We start from the raw sequence: 11,032 nt of genomic DNA, 5'->3' as shown, positions 1-11,032 counted from the left end.
TAGATAGATAGATAGATAGATAGATAGATAGATAGATAGATAGATAGCAATCCCATTTACAATAGCGACAAAGAATTTAAAATACTTAGGAATCAATTTAACCAAAGAAGTGAAAGATATATAAAACACTGTGGAAGAAATTGAAAAGGACACTAAAAAAAGGGAAGATATTTCATGCTCATGGATTAGAAGAATTAATAACATTCAAATGACAGTACTACACAAAACAATCTACAGGTTAAATGTAATCCCTATCAAAATACCAATGACATTCTTCACAAAAATGGAAAAAAAATTTAATGTGTAGGTAACCACAAAAACTCCTAAATAGCTAACTCAATCTTGATTAAAAAGAGGAAAGCTGGGCCGAGTGTGGTGGCTCACGCCTGTAATCCCAGCACTTTGGGAAGCCAAGGCAGGTGGATCACCTGCAATCAGGAGTTCAAGACCAGCCTGGCCAACATGGTGAAACCCTGTCTCTACTAAAAATACAAAAATTAGCTTGGCGGGGTGGTGGGCGCCTGTAATCCCAGATATTTGGGATGCTGAGGCAGAGAATTGCTTGAACCTGGAAGGTGGAGGTTACAATGAGCCGAGATTGCACCACTGCACTCCAGCCTGGGTGACAGAGTGAGACTCCATCTAAAAAAAACACACCCACACACAAAACAAAGCTGGAAGCATCACACTACCTGATGAATCAGCACGATACTGGCATAAAAACAAACACACAGATCACCAATGAAACAATTAAAAACCCAGGTATAAAGCCAGGCATTTAGGGGCAACTTATCCTTGAAAAAGGCACCAAGAACATACGCTGGAGAAAGGACAATCTCTCCAATAAATAGTGCTGGGAAAACTGGATATCTGTATGCAGAAAAATAAAACTAGACTCCTATCTCTTATCATACAAAAATCAAATCAAAATGGATTAAGGACTTAATCCTAAGATCTGAAACTATGAAACTACTAGAACAAAACTTGTGGAAATGCTTCAGGACATGGATCTGGTCAAGGCTTTTTTGTGTAAGACCTAAAAAGTACAGGCAACCAAGGCAAAAATAGACAAATAGGATTATAGCAAGCTAAAAGGCTCTGTACAGCAAAGGAAGCAATCAACAGAGTGAAGAGACAATCCACAGAATGAGAGAAAACATTTGCAAACTACCCATCTAACAAGGGATTAATAACCAGAATAAATAAGGGACTCAAACAATTAAATAGCAAGAAAACAAGTAACTCAATTTAAAAATTGACAAAAGATCTGAGTAGACATTTCTCAAAAGAAGCCATACAAATGGCCAACAGATATTAAAAAACTACGCAGCATCACTAATCATCAGAGAATTGTGAATCAAAGCAATAGTGAGATATCATCTCACCTCTGCTGAAATGGCTTTTATCAAAAAGACAGGCAGTAACACATGCTGGCAAGGATGCAGAGAAAGGGGAACTCCCATACACTGTTAGCAATGTAAGTTAGTACAGCCACTGTGGAGAACAGTATGGAGGTATATCTAAAAGCAAAAAAAATTGAACTACCATATGATTCAGCAACCCACATATCTAAAAGAAAGGAGGTCAATATATCAAAAAGACATCTGTACTCCCATGTTTATTGCAACACTATTCATAAAAAACAAAATATGGAATCAACCTAAGTACCCATCAACAGATGAACAGATTAAAAATGTGGTATATATACATAAGGGAATATTATTTAGCTATAAAGAGGTATGAAATTCTGTCATTCATGGCAACATGGATGGAGCTGGAGGACATTATGTCAAGTGAAATAAGCCAAGAACAGTAAGACAAATATCACATTCTCACTCATGTGCGGGAGCAAAAAAAAGTTAATTTCATGAAGGTAGAGAGTGCATTGGGTAGTTACTAAAGGCTGGGAAGGATAAAGGAGAGGAGGGAATGAAGAGAAGTTGATTAATGGGTACACATACATGGTTTGATAGAAGAAATAAGACCTAGTGTTAGGTAAATCAATAGGTGATTATAGTTTACCACAATCGATTGTACATTTAAAAGTATCTAGAAGAGAATAATTTAAATGCTTCTAGCATAAAGGAAAGACAAATACTTAAGGTGATGGATATTCCAGATACACTGTTTTGATCTTTACAAATTATATGAATATATTACATTGTAGCATGTATCCTGAAAATATGTACATCTATTATGCATGAATTTAAAAATATTTTAAGTATATGGGAGGTTGCATATAAGTTATATGCAAATACCCTGCCATGATATATAAGGGATTTGAGCAACCCTTAAATTTTGGTATACTGGGAGTTGGGAGTCCAGGGGTGGTCCTGAAACCAATACCCCATAGATAATAAGGGATGACTGCATTTCTACCAGCTGGTTGGATGTTTGTATATAATGTAAGAATGTGCTAGAAACTTAAAAACATGAGATGGATGATTAGTGACATAATGTAGTCTAAATTGTTCCCTCCTATTTCGTTTTTACAGGTATAGATACAGTGAAATATAGTAGCTTATAAGCTAGAGGAGAGGTCAGCAAACTTTTCCTTTGGACTCAGACAATATTTTAGGTTTCTTGACCGTACAATCTTTGTTAACAACTACTCATCTTTGCAGTTGTAACACAAAAGCAGCCATAGACAATATAGAATCAATTGAGCTGGTCGTGTTCCAGTAAAACCTTATTTCAATAAAAAGGCAGCAGACTCTGGATCATAGTTTGCCAACCTCTAGACTAGAAGGACCTATGTTTGTTTTTGGTATGGTTTGGACTATTCATTGTGGCCAGGAAAATTAACTTCCTCTTAGGTTAAGGGAAGAACATGTTCCCTGTCTCAGAACCCATTAGTTGTCATTGTACTCAGTTAACTCTCTTCACATTACTATCACTTCTCAAATATTTATATCCTTTTCTAACTATTCCCGCCTCCTCCCACCCCCTACCTAAAACAAAACTCTATAGTTTTCTTAACTTTCATTGCTAGACTGTCAGATTGGACACCATCAGATAGTAGATAGAGCTCTAGACTTGGAATCAAGAACCACACTTGAGTCCTGGTTTGACATCTACTAGCCATTTGTAAACAAAGACAGAAATCCTTTCTCTGCGTCTCTCAAATAAGATGATACTAGTGAAAGTACTTTGTAAGCTAACATTGCTCTTCAGAATGACAAACAAAAAATAACCCTATATCCGAAGAGCAATGTTCAGCTAACAGAGCACTTTTACAAGTATGTATGGATTCTCTTGTTCTAATTTTCTGTATGCATCAAATGCCCTTTCTCACAGTTGTCTCTAGAAAACTGTCGCCTCTCCTCTAAAACATTGTTTGTTTCAACTTTTTTTCACAAAAACTTACAAAAAAGAATCATCAAGAAAAGATTGAACATGCAACTGGTATACTGGGTTCCTCTCATATAATGTACATGGTCCTACAGTATGTAACTTGGAGAGACATCTCTGTGGTTATTAATCTACCTGGAGGCTAATCACAACTAAAACTTAAAACTTGACAGCCTGCAAGTGAGAGAATTATAGTTCCAGAGTACCAAATTCAAATCAATGGGTAGAAGCTACAATAGGTAAATTTTTCATTCAATATAAAAGCGAATTTTCAGTTTTTTAAATGGTTCGGGTTGCTTTGTCAGGTAGTGGGCACCCTCACACTGAACACTTTCAAGGGAAGACTGAACGATGACCTGTTAGTCATGCAGTAGAGGAGAGTTCTGCTTTTAGGGACTGAAATGCTTCTACCTGGGAGAATCTATGCTCCCAATACAGTTTCTGACATACACATAGACATGTTGGGATTTATTCTGTTTCTCCCTTCTACCACATTTTATAACTTTTTATTCTATTCTCTCAGTAACTTATAACCCTTTATGGTACTGAGGAATCTGCCTAGTCATATTATTGCACACATTTTGGGGTGACAGCTCTCTCCAGCCATATTGAGTTCTGGAGATTATAGTCATTTGTTAGTAGCGTGAACTTGGACCTGAGGCACTGCCTTCTCCCTCTTATGTACCCAGAATAGCCTACCTTATTAGATTGCTTTATGGATTTCTGCTTCATGGTTTTTCAGTTAATGTACTGGGCACCCTTTAAAAAAAACAAAACAAAACAAGAAAACCTTTCTGCTACTCCTCCAGAATTGTTTTCTGTCTTGGTCAAAAAAAAAATTATGCTTTTTCCAACTTTGAAGGAACACAAAGTGCTATTGTTGCTGTTGCTGAAACAAAGGTCTTCCATAGGAAAATTCGATCCTGAAAACTCAGAACAGTTCGCTTAAGCACTGCTTATAGTACTGCAGGATGGTGCTTATCCTCGCTTCTGTTTCAGTTCTCTCAGCTACTGGAAGAGAAAAACACTCTTTCCATTCAGCTCTGCGATACCAGTCAGAGTCTTCGTGAGAATCAGCAGCACTATGGTGACCTTTTAAATCACTGTGCAGTCTTGGAGAAGCAGGTTCAAGAGCTGCAGGCGGTGAGTAAGGAGAAGGTGAAAGACTGGGAAAAGTGTGATGACATTTGGTGTAAGTGGTGAAGCACTAAAGAGCAGTATGGAAGAAGTTAATGTAATTAGGTGTCAGGGAAGAAAATGAGAAAGAAGAAATAGTTAATTGACATGGGAATAAGGTCTGAGAAAAATTACAGTGAAGCAATTAGAAGAAAAAAGGTCAGTGAGATGGTGGGAGAGAAATCAAAACATGAGGAGGAAACAGCGATGACTGAGACTTTTGGTATTCTGAAACAGAGGAAGTGTTGATTTTGCTTTAAGTAATAAGAAAATTGTAGGAAACTTTGGATCTGAGAAGCAAAACAAGCAGCACTGTTGACAGCCAGGGAGAGGAGTGCAGCATTGAAGTTGGAGGAGACTGAGAATTAGTATGAAGACATATAGGATACGGAGGAGGAGAAAGGGTTTGGGAGGGGCTGGCGAGCAAGGGAAGGATCAAAGTGGCATCTGGAAAATCCATAAACATCCACAGCAGACTTAACTTTTTTTTTTTTTTTTTTAAGACGGAGTCTCGCTCCGTCACCCAGGCTGGAGTGCAGTGGCACAATCTCAGCTCACTGCAACCTCCGCCTCCCGGGTTCACGCAGTTCTCTGCCTCAGCCTCCCGAGTTGCTGGGATTACAGGCGCCTGCCACCACACCTGGCTAATTTTTTTGTATTTTTAGTAGAGACAGGGTTTCGCCATCTTGGCCAGGCTGGTCTTGAACTCCTGACCTTGTGATCCACCGGCCTCGGCCTCCCAAAGTGCTGGGATTACAGGCGTGAGCCACGGTGCTCAGCCCAGACTTAACTTTTAAGAGGAGAGATTCAAGAATGAGAATCTGGGAGAAAAATCTAATCAAGACGAGAGTTTTATGTAGGTGAGTAATCTGCTAGAGCAGAAGCTTCTGACTTCTAAATTTGGACTTGAGAATTTTAAGTGGGGATAATCCTCTGTAAACGAGCTCTCGTTTTGCTCGAGTACACTTTCTTAAGAGCTTTCGTCACTGAATTACTAAGCTTATTCTTCTTCCAGGGGCCACTAAATATAGATGTTGCTCCAGGAGCGCCCCAGGAAAAGAATGGAGTTCACAGAAAGAGTGATCCTGAAGAGCTAAGGGAGCCGCAGCAAAGGTAGGGGAGTGGCTGTCTCAACCCTGGAGCATACACTAGAGTCCAGAAATTAGGCAGTAATCTACATTTAACTGGAGTCCTTTATATGGAGTTAATACGTCTTATTAGCCTCACAGAAGTGATGTGAGGATCAAATAGTAACAATAATAACTAACATTTGTGTGTGAAAAGTTTGTAAAACAAAAAGAGCAACACCAACACACACACACACACACACCACTAACAACTATTCTATGATAGTAAAATGAAAGATAATCAGTTCCTGAAATTTCTTTAGGTATTTTCTGCAGCTTCATTTAATCCCTCTACAACTTTGCTTTTAAAATACCATGTTCAGACAGGCTTCTGTGAATTTTCTTGCTTTACAACCTTATGAAGACTTTGAATCCCTTGTATTAGCAACTGTGTTCTGCATCTAGTGATGCTCTTTGTTTTCCTTTCATCCTGAAGCTTTTCTGAAGCTCAGCAGCAGCTGTGCAACACCAGACAGGAAGTGAATGAATTAAGGAAGCTGCTGGAAGAAGAACGAGACCAAAGAGTGGCTGCCGAGAATGCTGTCTCTCTGGCCGAGGAGCAGATCAGACGGTAAAGGCTGAGGGATATCGCCTCTGTTCCCTTCTGATCCTTTCTGATCATACTCATGTACATTTCCTGCCGGACTTAGGATTTCTTAAGATCTTTTTCTCATCTTGAGGTAGTTGCTGCAATGAGTTTACTGACATTGTGGGCACCCAAGAGAACACTGTACTTTTGGAAGTATAGGAGAGTCAGTGTTTTCTAAAACAGTTGTTCTTAGAGAATAATAATGATATCTACCATTATTGAAAGATATCTTATTTCATCCCAACAATAACTAAATGAGGTAGGTGTTGGGTTTTCTAGAGGACCAGGTAAGTGACAACTTCATTTTCTACGTGAGATCTGAATCCATTGAAATCTTTTTTAAAAGATTAAAAGATTGAGAGATTAAAAGACTGCTTTAAAAATGATGTTAAAAGAATGTGGCTTTTTTATTTGTTGGCAAATGCACTTCCTAACCCTGAACTTCCCCTCCCAGTCACAGACAATGTTGGGCCAAGGTAGACCTCCTTCACAGAAAATCCTGCTCTTGCCAAACTAGAGCATTGGAGTAACAGAGCGAACTGTGCTTCCTATGAGCAGTTTGCTCCAAGTGTAATTCAGAAGGGCAGAGCTACACATCCCTCATTCTTTATTCTCAATTCATCAAAAGAATCACTATGCATGAGAGGATAGAGAGTTGCTACGAGTATTTTGCTGCTGGAAGTCCCTTTCCATGGAAAATATCATTAAAAGCAGGCACTTTGATTATATTTTGGGAGAAAGCCACCTATGTATATGATCACTTTCCTCAGAGAATGACATTTCTGATATTAATACCTTCTTGCAAAGTTTATGTGGCAGAGGTGGCAGCCCCATTGAGCAGGTCTTACTTGAGATACCTTTCTTTCCAATCCAACATATTCACAACCTCTTAATTTTCATCACCTATTCAGGCCTTGATAGGCAGCTTCGAGGGTGGGCCAGCTTTGCTTAAATGCCTTGTGTGGTGTCTTGCCATCTCTGCCGAGCGTTTTCAGGCCTGTGCCCCCATGACTGTCTGTCTTCCACTTGCTATGGAATTGTTTAGACCAGTGAAACCTGGCCAATGGGGAGGTTGATCTCCCTCTTGTGTAACTAACCTGACCCAAACCAACTGAGACTGCCCGTGTGGGATGATGACTCTTGAGCCTGTGGGCAAGCCATATTAATTCAAGCCACAATTCCCTCTTTAGCCCTGATGCGGAATGGAAATTGGGGTAGCTAATTAAGGGCTGCCTACCTAGTCCAGGTACTACCATTGTAACATTAGAATCTCACATGTACTCTATAGAGCAGGTAGAACTCAGTGGCCTTCCAGTATAAAGGCAGCCAGTACTATCTTCCTCATCAATACCTACAGACTTCTCATCCTTCCTCAGCCTAGCCTACATTGACAGACTGACCTCCATGGTAACAGACCATGCTGTTCCAGATCAAAGCTGCTTCTGAAAAGCTTATCACATGGAGGAATAGACACAGAAGGTGTATTCTTTAGTCAGCCTGGCTCTCAGGAGGGAAGCAGGAAAGAAGGAGCTAGGCTGTGCATGCTCAGTTTCTCTTTCTAGACTCACAAATTGGATTAAGGTATTTCTTCGCTCCTGGAGAAAAGAATGTGTCCTGCAGAGATCCGAAGAGTATTAAACTAATGGATATCCTTTCATAAGGAGAAAGCACGAAGAGTAGAGGAAAGGGTTTCATCCTCCCTACCCCAATGAAAAAGTTCATCCCTGTAGGCAAATGCTTGATCCAATGTGCCGTTACATGCAGCTCCTTTGTTCATATGACATAACCATTGAGTGAGTAATGGTAGCCTCTTCATTAAATGGAGAAGTTCCAGTATTAAATAAGCAAATCAGCAAAAGCTGAGCCAGAAGGCAGTAGAGACTGCCAATTCAATTCAGTTTTTTTTAGTTCAATTTAATTTTTAAAACCCCACAGAAATCTTCCTTGGATGCTTTTGCCTATTAGCCTTTAATAAAAGAAAAAAATATATGATGAGTTTCTCCAAGTCAGATGTATGGTGGAAAGAAGAGCGTGAGGCTTGAAAGACAAAGCTGGGTATTGGAATTCTGGCTCTACTGCTTACTGGCTGTGCCGCCGTGGGCAAGTAATTTAACCTCTGTAAGCCTTAGCACTTTGAAGATAGTAAGACCAACCCCAAAACCTGAGGATTAAATGTATGTAAAGCACCCAGCCTAGAGCCTGATACATAGTAAGTAGGTAGTCAATTCCTGATAGTTATCGTCACATTTTGCTGCTGCTGAAGGAACGTATCTGCTGGTACCCCGCTTGCATGGGGTTATGTCTGTGGGAGCAGCTTTTGCTACAAGTCTCCTCCTATGCTGCATTGTGTGGCAGGATGACTGGGAAGACTTGGCCTGATCAGCCTCTCATGCTATGAACCAATGCTATGCCTCTTTTTTTCCTCAACTTAGGTTAGAGCACAGTGAATGGGACTCTTCCCGGACTCCTATCATTGGCTCCTGTGGCACTCAGGAGCAGGCACTGTTAATAGATCTTACAAGCAACAGTTGTCGAAGGGTAAGAAGGAAAAAGGATAAAGAGAGGGTGTTCTACTATCAGACAGGGCTGGCTATATTGGGGGCAAGGAGCTGAGGAGAAGGAATGTGGAAGTCCAGCCACTGAACAGCTGATGAGTCTAAGGCTGGAAGGGTGGGGAAGATTAGAAGAACCTGGTGGAATTTGCCAAGTTGTTGACTCTGAGGCAACTTTCCTCTCAGGATACCCCTTTCTACAGTGGTTGGGTCAGCTTTGCTTAAGTACAAGACTACTAGGAGGGAAAGCAGCGTAGCCCTATAGGGTGAAAACTCTCTTTCACATTTTTCTTTCAGACCCGGAGTGGTGTTGGATGGAAGCGAGTCCTGCGTTCACTCTGTCATTCACGGACCCGAGTGCCACTTCTAGCAGCCATCTACTTTCTAATGATTCATGTCCTGCTCATTCTGTGTTTTACGGGCCATCTATAGACTTAGTTGTTACTCTTTGGACCACTCGCCTCAGAACTTGGAATTCTCTCACCTCTAACATCAGAACTATCAATTCCAGTGGAACAGTCTTCCCATTTGCAGGTCTTCTCTCCAACTCTCCATGGAAAGTGCCTGCAAAAACAGAGGTGGATACGAGGACAGGTTGGAGCTGTAGGGACTGGCGAGTCTGCTTTCTTCTACTGCCCTGGGCCTGAACACTTCTGCTTAGTCTGAGAATCACAGTTGGTTTGTTGAGCCTAATATTTGTTGAGATTTTGCAGGACCCTGATCTTTTGTGGTCCTGTAAAAGATACTGAGGAATGTCAGCTAAGCCAAGAGGATGGTTTCAATAAACCTAATAATCTGAAGTTCAGTATCATTTTGATTGATAACTTTCTTTGCCTCATTTGCCTGTATTTTCTCCTGTTTCAGAGGGAAGGTGACTCTGCCATAAACAAAGTTCAGGGAAATGAACACGTCACCTCATAGGACATCTGATTTAGGTCTCTTGCAGAATAGGGTGGTGAGAGCTGAAGGAACTCCCTAGGGATTTTAGCTATTAGATCACCTGGGAGGACAGATCTTCTTCCCTGCCAATTTCAGATATAATTGGAGGGAGAATTTCTGGTCCTAGACTATAAAGATAGAATCCCCTTGCTTTTGCCCTTGATCACATGTATACTAAGGTATTAAGTGGCCCAAGTCTTTCCTTTCACCAAAGGGCAGGGAGAAGCGTCTATGGACAGCAGGGTTCCAATTCTTGTCGTGGGCCCTGAGACAGTGCCCAGGGGCCACTGGGAGCCAGTATTAAGCATTGACTCTCAGCCAGGAGTCTGACTGGTCTAACACCACACTGCAACTCCTGGCTGGCCTCTTGAAGTACTAAACTACTTTGCTGTTAGTGAGAGTTATTACAGTTTCTCAGCCCCATTGTCTCTGTCCTCTGTGGCAATGGAAGGAGAATGTAGAGAAGATAAAATTAAATATAGACAGACCTGAGAAGGACAGCCAGGATTGAATTCCATTTGTGCCTATTCCCTGCCTCCCCTCCCCCATCCTACCAGTTGGTTATTTTCTCACTACTGTATATGTGATGTGTTCACTGCCTATTCTCTCCCTAAAGAAGAGAGAGGACCGGTGGGCTGACCGATCTGCTCTAAATCTACTGTGGTGATTAAATCTTGGTCACAACATCCTGGGAAGTTTCTTGAACAACTGTAAAATAATAAAATTATTTTCAGAATGAAGAGTTTGTGTGTGTGTGTGTGTATGTGTGAGTGAATGGATATGTGCACAGGTGCTTCAGTACCTGTGTTTGCATGCTGGCGGGGTGGAAGGTGGGTAAGAGAAGTAGGGAAGGAGGTAGCCAGAAATGGTTACAGGGTTAGAAAGCTCTACATATTCAGGCTTTCTTCTCACTGGCCAATATCAGTGACAGCTGCAGGCATTCTTCCAGCCTTAGCTGCTAGACCCCAGGTGATGAATGCAGCGAGGAAAATCTATCCTAATACTGAATCAAATAAGCTGGGCCTTAGGGCATTAAATTGATGCAGGTCCATGCATGGTCCTGGGAGAACTCTTATCTAGCACATACTGAAAACATTAGACCCCTAGGGATCCCTCTGGGTGGGAATGGGAGAAGAGAAGCTTAATGGCATGTAGCAGGTTAGATGGGCATTATTGTGTTTTGTTTTGTTTTTTGAGACCGAGTTTCACTCTTTCACTCAGGCTAGAGTGCAGTGGCACAATCTTGACTCACTGCAACCTCTGCCTTCCAGTTTCAAGCAATTCTCCTGCCTCAGCCT

At 41.1% G+C, this 11,032-nt stretch overlaps 1 protein-coding gene across 5 annotated transcripts in view; it reads left to right on the top strand.

The window, feature by feature from the left end:
* The window catches only part of GOLGB1 (golgin B1), a 90,483-nt gene extending 80,009 nt beyond the window's left edge, over positions 1–10,474 (top strand). For all 5 annotated transcript variants that reach the window (XM_023214490.2, XM_023214470.2, XM_023214503.2 and 2 more), the window contains 5 exons: positions 4,351–4,494; positions 5,543–5,640; positions 6,091–6,225; positions 8,676–8,781; positions 9,093–10,474. In XM_023214490.2, coding sequence (XP_023070258.2) covers positions 4,351–4,494; positions 5,543–5,640; positions 6,091–6,225; positions 8,676–8,781; positions 9,093–9,227 — 618 coding nt within the window. In that variant the 3' untranslated portion in view covers positions 9,228–10,474. The remainder of the gene's footprint in view (positions 1–4,350; positions 4,495–5,542; positions 5,641–6,090; positions 6,226–8,675; positions 8,782–9,092) is intronic.
* The last annotated feature ends 558 nt before the right edge of the window (positions 10,475–11,032 follow it).

Source organism: Piliocolobus tephrosceles, chromosome 2 (assembly GCF_002776525.5).
Source record: "Piliocolobus tephrosceles isolate RC106 chromosome 2, ASM277652v3, whole genome shotgun sequence".
Taxonomy (NCBI): domain Eukaryota; kingdom Metazoa; phylum Chordata; class Mammalia; order Primates; family Cercopithecidae; genus Piliocolobus; species Piliocolobus tephrosceles.
This window is presented reverse-complemented; position numbering and strand designations above follow the sequence as displayed.